The 20,097-nt window shown below is 35.2% G+C and overlaps 1 protein-coding gene across 7 annotated transcripts in view; it reads right to left on the bottom strand.

Moving 5' to 3' along the window:
- FCHO2 (FCH and mu domain containing endocytic adaptor 2) overlaps positions 1–20,097 on the bottom strand; it is an 85,561-nt gene that overhangs the window by 20,052 nt on the left and 45,412 nt on the right. For 3 of the 7 annotated variants that reach the window (XM_077171871.1, XM_077171874.1, XM_077171877.1), the window contains 9 exons: positions 14,901–14,955; positions 12,260–12,438; positions 11,668–11,682; positions 11,233–11,257; positions 10,506–10,548; positions 9,478–9,572; positions 5,695–6,204; positions 4,981–5,084; positions 1,997–2,126 (listed from right to left, as the gene is read on the bottom strand). In XM_077171871.1, the coding sequence (XP_077027986.1) occupies positions 1,997–2,126; positions 4,981–5,084; positions 5,695–6,204; positions 9,478–9,572; positions 10,506–10,548; positions 11,233–11,257; positions 11,668–11,682; positions 12,260–12,438; positions 14,901–14,955 (1,156 nt within the window). The remainder of the gene's footprint in view (positions 1–1,996; positions 2,127–4,980; positions 5,085–5,694; positions 6,205–9,477; positions 9,573–10,505; positions 10,549–11,232; positions 11,258–11,667; positions 11,683–12,259; positions 12,439–14,900; positions 14,956–20,097) is intronic. The other 4 variants (XM_077171872.1, XM_077171875.1, XM_077171876.1 and 1 more) reach the window with 4 other exon arrangements.

Below are 20,097 nucleotides of genomic sequence, written 5' to 3'. Positions count from 1 at the left end.
TAAATATAGAAGCATTCTCCTAACATGTGTTAGGAGAATTAGGATTGTCAAAGTAAAAATATATTCACTTTACTTGAAAAAAAGTAGTAATGACAAACTGAAGAACCAGGGCCAAGTTTCACCTTGTTTATGGAACAGGAAATTGGATGGACAGAGGACAGCATTATATAAAAGTGTTTACATCACGTTTTGGTCATTTCAGCAACATACAACTTGTTACGTACTTGAGATGTCAAGCAACTTGTATGTGCCAGATACCAGAAATATCTGGAGAAACTTGTTTCAAAAAGAAATACAATTTATTAGATGTAGTATATTAGGAAGATTAGTTAAGACATATATGTGCTTTGAGTACAATACCTGACAGTGTCTCACAAAGCTTTTCAATTGCAGGAAGATTTCGAATCAAAAGACCATTGTCTATTACAGTTAAATGAAACAAAACATTGCAAGAAAAAAAAAATTCAAGCAAAAATAGATGCTAAAAATTAATATTAAAAATATTTTGCAAATTAAATTTAAGCAAAAGCATAAAAGAAGCACTAAATTACACATGCCTTAAAGTTCAACTTGGAAGAAGATAATCAGAGTCAATTCTACATTATTCAGAACAAATGGGGTAAGGGGAACACTGGATTGCGCAAAAGTTAAAAGAATACAGAATGTATTGCAAGCTATAGTCTCATGTCCCAAAGTACTTCAGCTTTTTGTACTGCTCTTCCCATTTTCCCAGGACTATTTAATTCATACAGTCAGTGCAGATGGAACTGGCCTTACCTACCTTCCTAGGCCAGAATAATAACCAGATCAAGCTTCACTGTCAACACACACCTCCTTAACTCCTGCCTCACCTCATGATTTCACTCTGCCACTGTTTCCAACCACACACATACATATCTCCCCAGAGCTGGGGGATATTGATGCTCTGCCAAAAAACCCAATTTTTGGTTCCTTGACACCAGAGCTCAGACCTGAGGACGTGAGCCTGGATAGACTCTGGCAACCAAAATATTAGTTGTGTTTCTGCGATGCTTCTCAGCATTTGTGAAACTGGTGGATACTGAACTGTAAGAGCTAAGGTTGGGCAGAACTTAGTAGCCTTGCTTCTGCACAGGGTGGAAATGACTCCACTGCAGAACTCCCACTAGGTGCTGCACAGATGCTCTTCAGAGCTGCTGAGCCTGAGTGAGGAATCCTTGGCATCAGTAACATTTGCAGATAACTAAATGATAACCTGACAACTTGATTTAACTTGTGTCTAAAGGTGTAACTGTGTTCAGAAGTTAAAAAGTTCAATACTGCTAAATAAATGAGTTAAAATGTCTTAAGCCCTGCCCTTCCCAAACTAACAAAAACCCCCAGCTAACTAAAAATCCCCAATGTCTCCTTTTGATTTATGATAATCAAATATCAAACTGAAGCACCTTGCTTTAAAAACAAGAGAAAACCTTCTAAATTAGTGACAACACATGAAGACTTTCCTTTCCCTCTTGATCTTTGTTTAATTGTTTGTTTTGCTTTTACTGCTTAGCTTATATTCTTAACTAACTTGCAGAAAAATAAGCATTAGAACATAAAAGAACTCAGTTCTGTGAACATTTGTATTCATTGGAATTTTTCAGTATCCCTAAGTATTTCTGCACCTATACAATAACATCTTCTGAACAAATATATGATAACGTGTTGTACTTGATGGCTATACAAAAATAGCATACCAAATAAGATGCATGGCATACCAAATAAGAATTCATGGAATGTTAATTGTGAATAATATTTCCCTAAAGAACATGTCATAACTGGGTCTATGGTCTAATCTCATTTAATCTACTTTCCTGTGTCTCAGTGTCATTTAGAAGCAGACATTGCAAAGAATGCTTAAGTACCTGGACTTGCATATGAAAGAACTAACTCCAATAAATGTTTCTTGCAGCAGGTGCAGCCTAGTAGCTGAGTTATCCTATTTCTCCAGTAAGATAAAATGGTTAATTAAACTTACCAACTGTAGGTGTGTTTGCTGCACTGAGGGAAGCAGAAGAGGATATAGAAGAAATGCTCTCTGCACGTGCCAAAGGAGCTGCTGGAGGTGGACTTGAGTTAGCAGTCAATGGAGGGCTGAATGGCCTAGGCTGAACAGAAGATATCACAAGAATATAACACAAAGTGGTTTTAAAGACGTGAACAAAATATTGTAAACAGAAAAGTTCTTATTTCATGCTCCAATCAATTTCATAATGTTTCTCAACATAGTTCTTTAATGTTTTATCTACACTAGTTTTTCATGTAAAACAGAGAACCTGCATTTTCCATTGGAGTAAATACCATTATTTCATAGATTTCATAGATTATAGGCTTTTTTTGACAGAGCAGTCAAGTCTAATATATTGGATTATGCAACAGCCTGTCAATAATAATAACAGAACACAGTATCGGAAACCAAGACTACAGGGCTGTGTGTGTGGCAAACATAGATTTGGAGAGCTAAAGCAGAGCTACTAATAAATTGGAAGTGAGAGCGGCAGAGGGTAGTTGGGACTGGAGTACAGGACCAAGAGAGGAACAGGCTGTAGGACCAGGGTTTTTCCAGCCCAGAGAACAGAAGCCTAAGAAGAGATTTATTAGCAGGCTCCTACTAGGTAAAAAGGGGCACACAAAGAAGTCAGAGTCAGGCTCTTCTAAGAGATGCAAGAGCTACAGCGAAGAAATGCCAGCCAGACTTTGGTAAAAAGTCCTTCTTGCAACCTTTTGGTAAAATCCTGAGACAGGCTGCCAGATTGGCAGATTGTAAAATCTCCCACCCTGGAAATTTTCAAAACTCAGCATGGTCCTGAGCAACCTGATACAATTTTGAAGTCAGCACTTTTTTGACCAGGCTGGCCTAGAGAACTTAAAAGTCTCTTCCATTCTAAATCTCTAGATGGTTTTAGAGACTTAACACTTAAATAACTTAACACTTAACAGTTAAGTTATTTAACTAGTGATCATACTGGGGTTAACATATCTGAAAGGGACTGAAACCCCTGAAGCATCATTTTACAGGATAACTGTAGAATCACGAATGATAAGGGGCTAATGTGTATGTCTGAAACACTGATAGCTGCATGACTATGGAACCAACAGTTGGTTGTTTGGTAATAACAGACAAACTGTTGATAATGACCAAGGGCTGTTGATACTGATCAAGGACTGTTGGTAATAACCAAGGATTGTTGGTACTAATAGACAAGGCTGGCTGGTAATAACCACAGATGATTGTTAATAAGCAAGGACTGTTGGCACCAACTGAAGACGTCTGCTGATAATAACCAAGGATTGTTGGTAAAAACAAAGTGAAAAAGAACAAGATGTGGATGGAGAAGGCACAATGCAGCGGTAGGCAGCATTTTTCTGTGACGTCTTGCTCTAGCTCCTGCAGATAAGCACAAGTGCAGGAATGAGGCAGAGAAATGGGTATGGACTGGGGGGGACAAGACCACCCAGGACCCCCAAAGGCCTCTGACTGAATTTCAGAAAGGTCTGAAACAATGAACTGTGCATGATGACTAAATTGCATAGAAAGCAAGAAACTTAGCTCCAGGGTAGGAAAAACTGGTACTCCCAACAAGCTTAGGTGATACTTCCAGGATACTCCATCAGCTGAACTGACACTGGAACCAGGATTGGTGATCTCTCTTTCTCCCTTTCTCTTCCTGTTTATTTCATATGTTCCTTTTTCTCTTCCTTTTTTATTCTACCTCTTTATCCAGAACCCACTGTCATGCACATATATAGTAGGTCAGGGACTAACATACCAATTTCCATGTCAAGTGCATCATTTAATAATAAAACTTTGTGAGTTTTGTGGACCCTCTGAATTTAGTCATTCCTTTTGATCCCTAGCATTTGTGAATCTTGGGTATTTCCTTTCCCCTAAGGGCAGGATGTCACCGTAACTTTTTTTCCCCCATTTTATTGCACTTCTTGGCTTTGATAGAGACTATGAGAATTATAAAAGGAGTTAACATATAATGAAGACAACTGACAACCTTCTACTTGTATCCAGATAGTAGTAAATTTCAAAAGCAACAGTATAAAATGAATGTAGCTTTGTTCAGGATCATACTTTATAGTAGAACAGATAAATTACATGAAGAACAGATTTCTTGAGCTAAGAGCAATTACTACAATTCTGCATTGGAAAGAGAAAAGAATTTCAAAATGAACTCTGTTCTGATCCTACAGAAAAGCGAAACAGTTTTAAAATATTCTCTCAGTTTTGTCAAAGCATAAGATGAGAATTTTGTTTGTACCAAGAATATGGTGAAAATATCTTGCTACTTTGAAAGACAATGAGAGGATTTTACCACAGGAACATTTTTCCAAGTCAGGAAGTCAAGTGAAACCTGCAGAATACTAATATTTACAGAGGAAATTAGGCATGGCCTAGTCTGATAGGCTGTTTGGTTATTTGCATTCTTTAGCACATTCCTTATCAGCAGGCGAACCCACATTGCAGGTACATGCGGACAGTGTGCAAACTCTCACTATCCTTACGGGCAACTGCTGAAATCTACCACCTCCCTTCTCCACAAACCAGCACCAAGTGCAGGGAGAAGTCACAACAGGGCTACTTCTGTCAACATACAATTGAAAAAAACCCCACTCATTTCCCAGAGCTTTGGTGATATCCCTAAATCAAGGGAGGTTTGTTAATAACTTCAATAGTATTTTGTTTTTCATTATCAAATTACTGATTTGCCCAATTAAAAACATTCAGCTGATGCAAAAATTTTGGTTTGGACCTTAGGACTTGTGTTAATAATTATCTGTTGTAATAAGATAGTTCTCATAAACTATTACCACGCCTATTTGGCAATGTTGAAAACCTGCTTATGTGATTCCTTGAACACTGGCTATAAAGTAACTCCACTGTAACAGAGTAAATGAATGGTGTATCTGAAATCAAGTCAAAATGGCAAATAAAAAATAATAATCAATACATACTATTTCATTAATCCCACTAAGTTTCCCGGTAGACAGCTTTGGTCTTGAAGCAGGCCTTGGCGGGGGTACAATGGTGCCCACAGAAAGAGGAGTGGTGGGCCTTGCTGAAATAAAGCAAAGTTAGGAAAATATTAGAAATATCACACTGAACATAAATAGTTATTTACTTGCGTAGAATATTAGAAGTGATGTTTCTACTAGAGGTTCCTATTGTACAAGTGCCATGTGTAAAGAGTTACCACAAATCGTAAGTGCTTTTAAAATAGCGCCATGTGATACCCTGAAAAGTGCATCTAAAAAACAGCATCATGGGCTTTCTCATTGCTCTCAAGTGATTTTATACCAACCACTCTTGGAAGCTTGTATGTAAAAAGAATTGTTTTTGTAAATGCAATTAATCTTAATCTTTGAGATCTTGTTACTGTCTGACATCCCACAAAAATACATTCCCATTTCTAGAAAAGCAACACTGCATAGTTAAGAAAAAGCAATGCCTTTAAATGAAGAATTTGAATTTTCTTCTGATTTCAAGCTGAATATTTACTTCACTGTCCCAACTGGTATTAACAAGCAGTTTAGTACATTCTAAGTAAGAAGATGAGTTAATTTTAGCATCAGTTGAGCAATAATAACAAAAAGAAGAAATGAATCCAAAGCTTGCTTTTTGGAGTCAGTTATTAGCAAAGAGCAGTACAGAATGCATGCTTCGCATACCCTTATTTGTATGAGCACAAGAAGACACTAAACTATAGTCCAGTAGTGCTGAAGATGATGCAGAAGATATTTCAGTAGCAGTGCCAGTTTCTTCAATGAATAATTGTTCATGGCATATAGAGTTATTGAAAAGGTCACTTTGATCCTCAGAAGCACAGCTGTTGGAAGAATTCCCAAGCAAAGCAGAAGAGGCAAGGCAGGCATTTTCAGTTTTAAAATGCAATCTTTGGGGCTCCTTCTTGTCTGTGCTTGTGTGTCTAATTGTAAGAAGTTCATCAGCAAAGGAAATCCACTGACTCTGAGACCGTGAAAAACAGGATAAAGTACTGGTACTCCCTGATGGCGCTGCTGTAACACCAGATTTGCACCAAGTGCTAATGGTAAAGCCTGGTGAGGATGGGCTTGTAGACCCAGAATCTGTCTGGTGTCCAAGCAAAGACTGAGATATTCTACACCCAGGCAAATCAGTGGTAGATGATGAGGAGCTCCTATTGTGCTCTGTTAGGGTAGCTGAAGGAAAAGGGAAGAATTGAAACTAGGACCAACAATGAAAAGATAAAATTTTCAATATTCAAAAAAGTATTCAATATCCACTGCACAAGACTACTAGCCAGCATGAAAAATAACTGCTCTACTAAAGTAACAACTCACAAATAGAAGAAGGAAAAAAAGCCAGTCACATATCATATGTACTTCATTCATACTGCCAACCATGTCCCTTTCCATTTTTTAGTACATTAAAAAAAATTATTGTGTATGTCTCCACTTTAGGCTCTATTTCTCACAACTTTCCTTATTCATTTGACTTCCTACCTGTTGTGATTTAATTTTTCTCATCTTTGTCTTTTCTTTCTTGCATCCTACACTACCTTTGGTTCCTCTCCACAGCTTTCTGTTTTTAATTTCCTTCCTTATTTAATCAAACCTATCCTGCTCCTTCCAAAGACTTTGATCCTCTTAGTCCTACTATTTGTAATAGGAAGGTCCAACGGATTTGGCTTTCAGGTGAATGAATTAAGACAATGGAGCCACAAGATTCAGTCTGATAGTTATTCTGTCTGTATCAATCTGTGAGTAACAATATGGATGAGGCCTCATCCACCTCAGTTTTTTTCCCCTGTCTCATCCTATAATCTTCTGATTGCTGAAAAAAGGAGTTTTCCACAAGTATTCCCTGCACTTGCTGTTGCCTGTTGCTCTAGATGACAATAGAAGCAGAAAATGCAAGGTTAGTCAATTCTCAACATCTTGCACATTGGCAGAGCTAGGAGCAACAGAAGTGACAACCGAAATAAAAAAAGGAAACATATTTAAAAGTTCAGATCAAAAGTACAGTTGTCCTTACTACAGTGGTCCTTTTGCCTTAAAAAAATACATTCTGTAAGTCCACCTAACATTAAGAATTTTAACACACCTTTCCCTTTCAAGCAGTATTTTAACTATCATTCAAAAGCTTTAAAATACTACTATAAATCCTATTTAAAAACAATGTGGACATGTTAGGAACTATTTAAAAAATACATATGGATGAAAATAAGGAAGATAACTAATAGAAGCATTTTTTAAATATCAAGAACTAGCTAAAAAATGTCTGTTGTGTTTGTTCAAGATAACAAAGTTAGCTTAAACTTATAATAAAATGGGATTATTCATGGATGACCAAAGATTACTTTTGCGCTGCATAAACCACTGTCTGCTCAAATACCAAGGTAGTTTAAGAGTTCAATGATTAACATGGTTATAAAACAATAGTTAAACAAATGTTTAAACCATAAGAGACATATACTGTATTCCACACAACTAATGTATGTAATTTAAATTTGGGATTGAGATTTTCAAAAATTTAAAGCACCAGCTTACTACTAACCTTCAAGCTGAAGATAAAACATTGATTTTGAGGAAAATACCATCTGATAAATATTTTTTAAAAACTTTAAAAACTTACTTGCAAGTTAGCAAGCATTAGAACTCAATTTAAACAACATGACTTACATTGATCCAATTTTTTTTTACCCCAAATGTATTAGAAATTTGTTATACTTTGGCACACTTACTTTCTATTTAATTCTTCAGATTATTTCACAAATGTAAATATCTTAGTTAACTTCTAGAACAACAGTCCTTGAAAGAATTATCAGATAAAGGCATTTTGCCAAGGCACAGATGTATCTAAACTTGATTTATGCCCACAAGACCCTCCATTGCACCAATTTCAATGAACTGCAGGGCTCTATGTATAAACCTAATGCGTATGACTAGAGTAGATGACTCCCTGCCAGATAGAGCTCCAGAGGATATTATGGATCTCTGTCATTACCCATCAGTGAGAGACTACTTTCTCCACAATTCTGCTGCCAGGAGGAACTGTATGATGACTTCCTAACCTGTTTTCACTTCTCATCCAGGCACAACAATAAACACCTGAATACAGCTACAACCTCCAGCAAAACAAGTTCAGTATCTTCTGCCTTTCTCTGCAGACTCCAACACAAGACCAAAGTTATCAAAACAGAGTATTTTAAGAAAGCACCAATTTTTTCAGAGTATTCCAGTAATGTATCTCTCTCTAGAATTTATTCTTAAATGTGAATCCATCACACACATGGTGGATTCACTTGCCAATACTACTGACTGATTATGTAAGTCAGGATGAGAGAGTTATAATGAATTCTGTAAGCCAGATTTATTAAAACTGTAACCTTTAAGGAACATCAACTTGTTGTGAAAGACTAAGTTCTTAATATCTGAAGTCTTACAAAGCAGTGCTGATTGCTGCTAAAAGAACATTACTTAAGCCAAAAAATAACACCAGTTTTTCAGAATTCTCCTACTGATACATGTAATCTTCCTTATTGTTCTTCAATCTGCATGATTATGCACAGAAGAAAACCACTAGAAAGCCATAATGAACAAGGAAATGAGGACTATTTTTGGAATACAAGTACTTAGTTAAAAAAAATCAGCGAACACACTTCCTTTCTCAGGTGTGTGGGAGGAGGAAAGTGTCTACATTAAGAAAAAATTAAGATGTTGGAGTAAAGATACACAGTAGGTAGACTGAAAAGAAGTATGGAACTATTTTTTGCAAAGACCAGGTTTCAGAAAGCTTGCCAACTTGTCCTACCAACACTAATATCCTGCAACCCAAAATTCCCAAGCAACATGTGCTCTCTCCCTCCACCTCCCATATGCCACACATCATCATTTTCCTTGCAATATCCCTGCTTTCAGGATCTCAGCTTAACTCATGTCTCAGTCCTGTCATTTTTATCCATCTCCCCTTGGATTATGCCTTCACAACTCCTAACAGAATCATGCCTTCCTACAGGAAACAAGTTCCTCAGAGCAAAGCTCTGCAATGCCTTTGTACTACATAGCCCAGCCGACTTTCCTGGAAAGAAGAAATCCATCCTGATTCATTGTGCAAGCTGTTTGTCTCACAGTTGCTGCAACAACCTCCTTTTAATCTCCCAGCCTTACTAGCTGAAAAAAAATTGATTGCATGCTAGATGGTGAGCAATTATTCAGTAAGTATGAGAAGGCAATAAAAAAGGCAGGAGCAAAACGGAGTTTTCTTGGAAATGTCTAGCACTCCCTCTTCCTTCTTGCTCTCTAGTTTGAAAGCCTTACATGCTGCCTTCTCAGTCATGTAATACTTGTAAGACAGAATACTGCTTTATAAAATTCTATAATTTATGCATCAAAGCACACCCCTTTGCAATAACTGAAAAACCACAACATCCAGAAATATAGTGAACACCATCTCTACCATGAATATTTTACCTGAGGAAGATGAGGATGCCAAAGAAGCTGAAGAGGAAGATTCAAGAGAAGTGCTGAAGAGTGGATCCCATGCCAGGAAGTCACTGTTCCCCTTTCTATATTAAGAGTTAAAATTGAAATAGAAATGAAAGATTTATGCATTCATAAAAATGACAAACTTCTGTAGTAGTTTGATAATATAATAATTATAATAATTACAGAACACTTTGGCTTCAAAGGGATCTTTAAAAATTCTGTTCCAACCATGCTGACATCCACTAGACCAGATTGTTTAAAGCCCCTTCCATACTGGCCTTGAACATTTCCAGAGACAGGGCATCCAGAACTTCTTTGGGCAGCCTGTTTCCACATATCACCAGATCTCACAGTAAAGAACTTCCTCCATATATTTAATATAAAACTACTCTCAGTTTAAAGCTACTCCTCCTAGTCCTATCACTACATAATTCTTGTAAAAAGTCCCTCAATAATATGATAAAAACTTTTGACAAATTAGTCTATATTAGTCTTTGCATCTAAAAAGAAAAGAATTAGTCAAAATCTGGAGGTCAAAGAACTGATTTACACATAAGGAGACTGTCTTAGCCAAAACTCTGGTGAAAATTTGTATGTGAACATACTCCATAATGTCAGTTAAATAACTGCAATATTTGAGACTTACATCTTCAAATTCATTCATTTCAGCATATATACACATAAGCAATGTATGCAGATCAGTGTAAATTTGGGTTTTGCAATCTTAAACACTGTACCATGGAACACTAAGTCTGTCTTATTTAAAAACATTGTGTAGCTATGTAATTATAAATACCAATTGAGATTGATCACAATAAATCAAATGTATTAGAAGGGGTAAACAAATGAATGGAAATACCCATTGATACACATAGGCTTTGATACACATAATGCAATAGATGTACAGCTTAAGATAGGACTCAGCTGTCATTTCCAATGAGTTTCTGAGTTTAGAAAAATAAGAACAAATTCCTGCAAAACAGCATTTGATAGAATTTTAAATTTTAACTTACTCAGTAGTTGGAGCAGAAAGTTTTGATTTTGTTAACTCTTCACCTAAGAAAAAGATACCATATTATAACTAAAAGTGTGAAATATAAAATAAAAATTTCATTTTCATTATAAAAAGATATTTAACATTCATGTAGGCAGTTCAAACAAATTACTATTAAAATGGAAAAAAGAAAATGTATGATTTCTGATAACTTAAGTTTCCTTAACTATGAGAAGACTATATAGACCACTGCACTGCCTAAGGAAGTGTTGTTTGCTTGAAACTTCCTCCTTGAATTATACAGTTTACAACACTGTTCTTCAGCAAATCTGGTCTGGTTTCCCATTGGCCAAAAAAACCCCAAAAACCCCAACCCTCAGTAATAAGAGATAATGCTCTATCCTCTATGTCAGTATTTTATATCATAAACATGGTGTGCTTTGCTGGTTTGTGGATCATCCTAAACTTGAACTGGTGGAAGGGTTTCAGGAACTTGCACAGGAGTTTTTCTTATGGGGCAACCCCTTTGGCATCGGGATGTGCTCCTCATTACTGTCAGACAGGTCCCCACAACAGGGAACAGCCATGTACATAGATAAGGAACAGTTATATAAAACTAACAAGAGAAGCATTTTGTTCAATTTAAAATACAGATATTTAAGAAGTTTATGTCTCCAACAATTAAAAAAAAAGTTTTGTTTTCACTCTATGTTAAAAAACTAACAGACTAAAAGATTCACACTTACTGGATGAATTTTGATTCATTTGTGCCTGAAACAGGAAAAAAAATAGGAATAAGTTCTTCTACTGTGAAATAAACCACTTAACAGTTCCAGAGTTCTTATTTCCACTCAACTTCCTATGTGATATTTTGTTTTCAGTGCCAGGTAAAAACATCATGAGCTTGCAGAAGACCATGGAACATGAGCCTGGACAGAGCAACCAGTGCACATCTGCCATACCAGTTTGAAAATGCAGGAATAAATATTGTAGAGCTGACAAAGGGAGCAGCATTTTTAAATCTCTTTACTGTCTGGGACAGAGAATTAAACAGCCAGTGTATCTATCACATGGTACAGATGAAACAAAACATTCCTCATGTTTTCCCAACAAGTCCCCTAACACACTACACTTACTTAATTTTAATTACAAATGCAAATAAAAAGCCATTCTCTACTTACAGGACTGTGCCTCTGCTTTCAAAATGTGGTGAGAGAAAAAAGAGAAAAATTATTATTTTAATATGTTATGTACACTATTTTCCTTAAAATCAGAACCAGTCTCGCTCTGATCTGAGTCCTAGCATACCCTAATATTATTTATCATTTGGTGGTATAAAGGATTATTCCATGAACTGGCAGGATAAATCAACAAAGCTGCACTGCAAATGTTACATGTATCCTCATTATATGACCTGTTTTAAAAGACTTGTATGTTATTGAAAACTAATTTTCAAATTACATTAAAAGCCATGATCAGCTAACACTAAGATGTAATTGAATGTCTCATAGTGGCACAAGCACAAACACAAGAACTGAGTACTCTAAAGTCTAAAAGGAGACTTTAAATATGAGAAAAGTACTTAATGTTATATTGCAATATAAAAGTGCAATCTATATATATTGGAAAATGAAATGTACCAAAAATGACCTAGTGCACAAGAAAAAAGAATTACTGAACCTAGAAAAATTCTGAACATTATAATATATGTTTACACTACTGTTTCTTTACCACTTTTCTACACATCAAAAATACAAGCAACAAAAGACTTACAGATATTGCTGGAGAAAGAGTGATGTTCCCTATGGATACTTTTAATTCATCCAAAGAAGGCATAGTGTATTGAGAGCTGTTATTTGGCTGGACAGGTTTTATTTCCACATGGAACCTCCTAGGTTCATCATCTTCAGAGTCAGACTCACTGGATGAATAGAAATGGTTCTCTTTGGTATGTTTGTCTCAGTTAAGGTGGAAATACCTCAAAGTCATCTGCTTACTCTACTTTATAATTTTGATCCACAAAATGCTCATATTAAGTGACCTCTTAGTGCATTTACATATATCCACAGTCCAAAATGCACAATTCAGAGTTAAAATTTAGGGGTTTATTCCATTTAACTTCAGAATGATGATTCTATTCAAAAAACATGATGTCATTTAAATAACTGAAGAATGGCAGTATCTGTCATATAAATGAATAACTGCATATTTGAAGGCGTAAGTTTAAGATTCTAAAGCAGCAACACTTCTACATGTAAAATTATAATTTGCAAGACTCCAACAGGGATTCTAAGGGATGTATGAAAAATCTAGAAGTCTTTTAAATCAAATGAAGAAAAGCCTAGGTTTTTTAATGAGCAGTGAAATGCCCATGGTACCTGTACCTAACATAAACAGTGAAGGAAAGAGCAGGAGCCACCGTTACTTGTTCCTCTTACAGTGTGGCACTAAAAATTTTTTTAGTAAGGATGCCAGTTAAATAGAAGGCTGCACAGCAAACTGAACAATGTCAGCTGCTTAAAGTACTGTCATCTTTGGATAGAAAGAAATCACATGACATCTCAGACCTCAAAATAAGGAAAATAAACAGCACTTTATATGCACAGGAGCTGCACTGAAGAAAAGCTCTGAAAGGCCCAAGCTAAGTCTTAAAACCTGCATTTGTTTTGACAAGAAAAATTTGAAAATTTCCCTCTACGGAAACACAAAGTTTTGTACCACCTGGAAGAAGTGTACATATTATCTAAGTCACTTCTGTTATTTTCACCTGAAAATATGACAGACTTTTGCATTAAATTCCTTCAAACTATCCCCTAACAAAGTTTTCAACCTGACATTCCAAATTCCTTTCAGCTGAAAGGATCTTAAAGTTATGGTGAGGGAAAAGCCAAGTATCTTCATTTTACACCTCTCTTCCTTCAAAATGAAGCATTTATAGAAAAGGTTTCAAAGAAAAGTAATTCTAATTTCATCAACATATTTCTTGTCTTGAACATTATCACTAACCTTCAAGATTCATTTCCTACAAATAAGACAGTTCTCGTAAAATGTTTGGCCAATACAGATTTAAGTCAGACTTATTATGATTGACTGTCATTATAATAAAACAATGTTCTCCAACAAATTATCTCATGAGATCCCAGTAACAAAATAAATTTCTAGAGGCTAAGGGAGGAAAAGAGAAAGTGAGCTGATAAATTCCTGAAGCTGGTCAAGATTTTCAGCAGCTGAAGTACTACCTTATGAGAGATTGCAAATCATGGATATTTTTCATTGAAAAGAGATAGTAAAAAATAAGATGTCCAAATGAATAAGCGAATAAGCATGAATTTTGTTCACTTATCATCATAAGCCTGAATGCTGTTAACTTATCTCTCACTTTCAGAAATACATGCAAAACATGAAACAATACTCCTCTTAGAACTGTATAAAAGTCTGTCACTTGTATATCAAATTTTTAAACAGAAGATTACATCAACTGCTTTTATTGTTACAGGACTCTTCCATGTGGATATAAGAGGAATATTCTGCAAGGCTGATGAAAACAAAGAAGTTTTGATGATAACCTGGCCACTGCAATGAGCTGTTAACTGCTTAAAAATTTTTGCAATTTAAGGAAATGGTACAGTCCAAATTCACCTTTTATCTGAAGTACCCAGAAAATTCAGTGAATACATTTCCAAAAATTAGCTATCTTGCCAATATACCAAGCTTGCTTAGATCTATCGTAACTATTCCCAGCTCTTAAATAGAACTTTCCTCTGTGGTGGTAGGAAAAAAAGTGGACAAGAATTTTTCTCCAAAGCAACAGGGGAATGGCAGAGAAAAATCTTCAGCCTCAATAAAGGTGACTCAGAACAAAATCTGCTCTGTATATGAAAGCAATAAAGCTTTCAATATGAAGTTATTAAAAGACAGTAAAAGCTAAAAGCACCAATTGCAAACAGCATGTAGTGTAATGACTTCATTAAGTAACAGAAATTCTATTTCTACACTGCTCTAGTGCTACAAAAAAAAAGTGAGGGTGCAGGTATAGAACAGATAACCATTCAATTTGCTTTAAAAAATTTGCAAACTTTATAAACTCTCTGAGAGCTTTTCATGGAGAGAGATCTGCGTGGAATTTTGGATCTGCAATGGATCTGGCAATTTTTTTGCTTTTTTTACTGTCCTTTTAAAGTTCCCAAGAGATCCAATCAAATCTAATCTAACCTAATCTAATCCTTAACATTTGCATACACACATCCAAGAAAAAATTTGGTTCATTTTACAGAAACTATGAGTGTAAGAATACAAAGTTGCAACATAGACATAAATGTCATTCATCTTCCTTAACTTTTTAGTCAGTACTGCCTCTTTCCAAAGAATTATAGTAGCATCAAATAACTTGGCGCAATAATAGTAAAAAGGATATCTTGTGTTGCTTCTGGTTTAATGCTGTATCCTTCATCATCTACATCAGGAAAGTTCTAAAAACAACAACAAAAATTATGCTATTGATAAATAACTAAAAAAAACAAGTCATTCTTACATCAGACCGAATTTTACGTCATTGACATATTAAAATTGCAACAACTCATGCAAGTGATTTTTATTCAACATTATCACAATTCTCTGAAGTTATGATCTGTCATTCAGAAGTTGTGTGACAAGGTATCTCACCACAAAATGTAACAAAACAAGCTCTAAATTTTCTGTGAAAACTGGCAAGTTTGAAATGCATCTGCTTTAAATAATCAATCACTACTTAATTACTAATTGTAATTACGAATTACTGATTAATTATTAATTACTTTATCAAAAAGGACAGAAATCAACATTATTTTAGCTTTAGTATTGAGTTAAATTAGGTTATAATTCTCTTGGCTCCAGAAAAATTTCCCAATTTTTACTGCTTTCAGCTAAGACACAAGGTGTTCTGATGGTGCAGAGGAAAAACCTTTCCTAAGTGCTAGTCAATATTTAAGTATGCTAGTCAAAGTGCTGCTTTGCAAATTCCACTTCCCTAGCAAGGGCAGCATGCCTGCACTGTTACTTCAGAAAAGAATATCCACATCACAGGTGCTCAAAATTTTATTCCCAAGTTTTCCTTTACAAATCTCCAACACTATCCTGAATCTTCAAAGCCAATAAGCATCTGGGAACTTAAGTTCTGTTTGTCTGTTCTTGCGGGCAATTAAACAGAAATTGACAAGAATTATGTTAAAGTAACTTAGAATGCTCAGCTAAGCATATAGTTTCATTAAAATAACTTTGGGGCAGAGAGAAACAAGTCTCCAAGTTAATCTAAATTTTAAAAATGCACAAAACCCCTGCATCATGTGTTACATATACAGGAAAAACGTGGATATGTAGATACTTTCCCCACTCAGAACCAAAATAATCCACTCACAACTTTGTATGCATAGACAGTGTATGTGAACTGCTCAATGTCTCAGTAAGTTTATCACAAAAAACCACAACCAAGGTGTCTTCAAAATGCAGTGATTTCAGTAGTTACTAAAATGCTATAAAAATTAGAATATGTATACATATAAAAGTAATTTATTCTTGTGTACCATCAGTATATTCTATAAGAAAACAGGTACTGGGAACCAATTTGACCAACAGATATGTATACACAGTATGGCCAAAACATAATCTGTTAAAAGTCAAGAGATACAACAAAATGACTTATGCTGGTGATTTCAAGTGGACAAGAAAGGAACCTCATGACTTCAGATAAAAGTTGAAGCCAAGTTTAAAGAGAATATCTCTGAATAGCTTTGCAAGTACAGAACATAAGCATTAAAATTATTCAAATGTAGTTATTCTTCTGTATTTTTTACAGATATCACAAATGGGATGTCTGATAATTCACTAAGAGAGTCTCTTCTGTACAGTTCCCTAAATTTAGCACTTCTGAAATAAATGGAATTTACACATAGCTCAAACTTTCTGCTAAGAAAAGTATAAGAAATGCAGTCCTGTACAGATGTCAGACACACCAAATTAAATACTGCATCAAAATACATAAATAAATAAATACAACAACAAAAAAAGTAATAACAGTACAATCACATTGTCCAATACTTTAGCTCTACTTGCTCAAATCAAGGTTCTTAGCTACGCTTGACCTCAAGCTGACCTTGTTTATATACCACTAATGAAACTTGACATCAAAGTAAACAGAACAAAAACATACAGCTACAGAGTAAGTTTATTTTCTTGTAATACTACAAATTCTGAATTCTGAAATAATTTAGTTGTCACACCAGGTGATTTTCCATAGATCAGGGACATTCATGGTTAAGATGAATTGAAAATCAATAAAAATCTTTAAATATACAGTATTTAATTTTTCTTAAAACTGGGCCATATATGTACAGGATATGATTACCGGGCTGACACAGCATGCACAATGTAGCTGGCAAAACTCACTATTTTGATATAAAACTATGAGAGAACTTAAGTTTGTAGAAGTTATTTTCATTGTATTATTTTTAATTTACTGAATAATCTCTAGGATTAAGAAACAACCAAAATCTTAAAATATTTAACTTTCTTTCTTAATACCTTCATGACAATTATTTCTGATCTTGATAATATACTTGAATCATCTATTCCTCAGAAACAGCCCTTCAGCATGCAGTCTGTTTTCACAACTTCATGTATATAACAGAGATGAATACTGTACATCTTAAATTCTGAACACAGGAGAAGAAAATTCCTTCCTTCCCTTTTAGCTAGTCTATGCTACCTCTTCTTTTCAAACTCTGTGTAGAAAACTTAATTTGCAGTTTTTTCCTATATCTGAAATTTAAAACATGGATTTAAATAATTTCTAACATCGGACATGAAACAGCATACACACACATAAATAACATGCCTTGTATTTCCAGCCTTGTCAGCAATTCAGATTGATTGGATCTTGTGCCAATTTATGATCATTAACACTTGCTATAATTAACTAGACACTGACTTTATATTTTTGTATAAACCAACGTAAAAAATGGGTGGAATAGATACTTGATATACTTTTGCATAGACAAAGGCAGATTGTGTCTGATTACAGATTACACAAATAAAATGATACTTCACAACCTTACAAGCTGAGTAGTATTTCAAAATACTGTTCTCCATATTTTGAATGGTTGAACCAATGAATGTGCTTTCTGAAATACCAACATTTCATTTGCAAATCTACATTTAATAACAGTAGTAGATAACACAGCAACCTGAGAGAGACCCATACTCATGAATCTGATGTTAATGAAGGCATTTATATTTATTTGCCTAATGTTTATTCCCTTTTCCACACTCCTACAATTACAGAACTACATATTATGTCATGAATAACAGTGTATCTTAAATATCAGGCACACAACACAGGTAAAACCTGATTTGCCTACCATGCTGATCAGAGTTTAAGTTCACAACCTACCTGTATAATTTTTGACCTTCAACACACAAAGATGATGATCTTTGCAAATTTCAGCCTTATAACTGGGAAAAGTTATTATTAATAAAATGGGGATGGAGGTCTGCTTTAGCCCCCTACACAAATATGTGCAGTGTTCTTTGCAGTCAAAAAGCTCCCAACTACCTCATTATGCATGTGAACTGAACTCCGCAAAGCAACTAGAAAGAAAGCAACTGCAAAAGCAACTGGAACTGGTGGACTTCCAGGAAGCCTTTCAGAGGTTCTGTTAAGCAACTAAACATGTAGCTATAAAAGCCAGTTTTCCCTGTGTTTGCAGATGTAATGCATTAATTGAGATCTTATATAGCTTTAAACATACGCCAGAAACTTAGGTCATATACCTTTGTCTTTGCTATGGCATATGCTACAAGCTTTCTGGGGTTAATACATTTTCAAAGAAATAAAACATCAAATAAAACATAAAATTAAATTTCCTGTATAAGAAGCTTGAGGACCAAGAATTCTATTAACAAAACACATTTTTTAGCTTTGGTGAATAATTTATTTCAGTTTGCTCTGTCCCATCTGTCATCTAAAAGTGATTGAAGAAGCCACACCATTACCATGTCATTAGTGTCTCTGGGCTACATACAGAGGACAAGGGAGGACCATACAGAGCACTGTGGTCTAGCTACTTCATTTGGCCCTTCCTCTGCAACACTAGCACTGCTGACAGGCTGGTCATCAGTCCAGAAGCAAAGAACCCTCACCATGTCCCAGTTTGATTTCTTTATATTTTCTCTTCTCCTGGGATAACTACAGTGGTTATGAGAACTCTTTATCAAGTTTTCCTGAGGGTATGCTTCAAGATGCAATGCAGCTGAACAGCTCACTCTATTTTTTTCTACCAGAACTCAATGGGCTTCCTGTAATCCAGATGAGGACTCAAAATAAGCAGCTGAAGCACATAGGCTGGAACAAGAGAACAAAAAGACTCTCCACTTTTGACGTATTTGAGGTGTAAATTTGACTCTGACATATACTTAGGATAAAACAGAGGCATAATATTGGCCTCCTCTCCTTAGGGTGCCTATTAACCCAAAAGACACAGAAGAAGAGAGCAGTCAGTTTCTCCTAGTGTAAGAAATGCAGAAAGAAAGAAAAATGGGAATTCAAAGTGTCCCTTTCTTGTGCTGTGATAGAAAGCCTTGTCCTCAATAGCAACTATTTGAAAAATGCCAGAACAAAATGCTGTAAAACGCAAATAAAGAAAAATACTTGAATTTCAATATTAGATTACACTTTTGTTCCACTTTTAAGTAATTGATGGTTCCAAATTCAACCAGTCCCCAACAATAAAAAAATGGTCTTATAATTCTATATAATCTCACATATGAAGAGGTTAATGAAAAGTTTTGGATGCCTTGATATGTGTTTGCATTTCAGTTTCCCATGAAAAAAAAACCTTCCAGCATTATGTTCTGTACATCCATGACTCCCTTCTTAATTACTTTTGAACTTACTGGGCAATTTCAAATGGATTTGACAGAAAGAACAGAGAACTCAAAGATAATTACATTACTACAGTCTTCATGAAAACAGGCAGTGAAGTAGAAGAAGGAGATCAGCAAGCATCCTAACCAAGGGAAGGGTTGAAATCCCAATTCAGATATTACTGGACACAAGTGGAACCTTGTAAATGTTTCCCTGACACAAAGCTTTTTTAGAGCTCATATCTTCCTAGAGAACATCTCTAGAGACATGGCAAACAAGACATTTCAGCCTTTAGAAAAATGTTCTAAGGCAAAACCCCCATACAAAGTCAGTCTTCTATCTCTTTCAAGTGATACTTTCTACTACAGACTTTCCACTTTTCTTAATTATCAAGGTTTAGCTTAATGGAAGTTACACTATTAACTGACATATAAAAAACTCAGGAATTTTACATCTCATGAGATACTGTTGCCTATATTTAAACAGAGACTGCTTATTGAAGTGGTCAACTTTTTCAACAAATACCAGTTCTCAGTCCACAGCTGCCTACTAATGAGCACACGAAAACCTCTTACAGCCATTACAAAAAAAATACTTACTGGAATTAATGTCTTATTAATTTATTTTCCAGTATATATAATCTGGCAGCTACAAAAAGGATGAGCATAAGCATATCTGTCTCACCACATATAAATGTGACAGGATTTTGGGACAA

Source organism: Agelaius phoeniceus, chromosome Z, assembly GCF_051311805.1.
Source record: "Agelaius phoeniceus isolate bAgePho1 chromosome Z, bAgePho1.hap1, whole genome shotgun sequence".
In the NCBI taxonomy this organism is placed as follows: domain Eukaryota; kingdom Metazoa; phylum Chordata; class Aves; order Passeriformes; family Icteridae; genus Agelaius; species Agelaius phoeniceus.
This window is presented reverse-complemented; position numbering and strand designations above follow the sequence as displayed.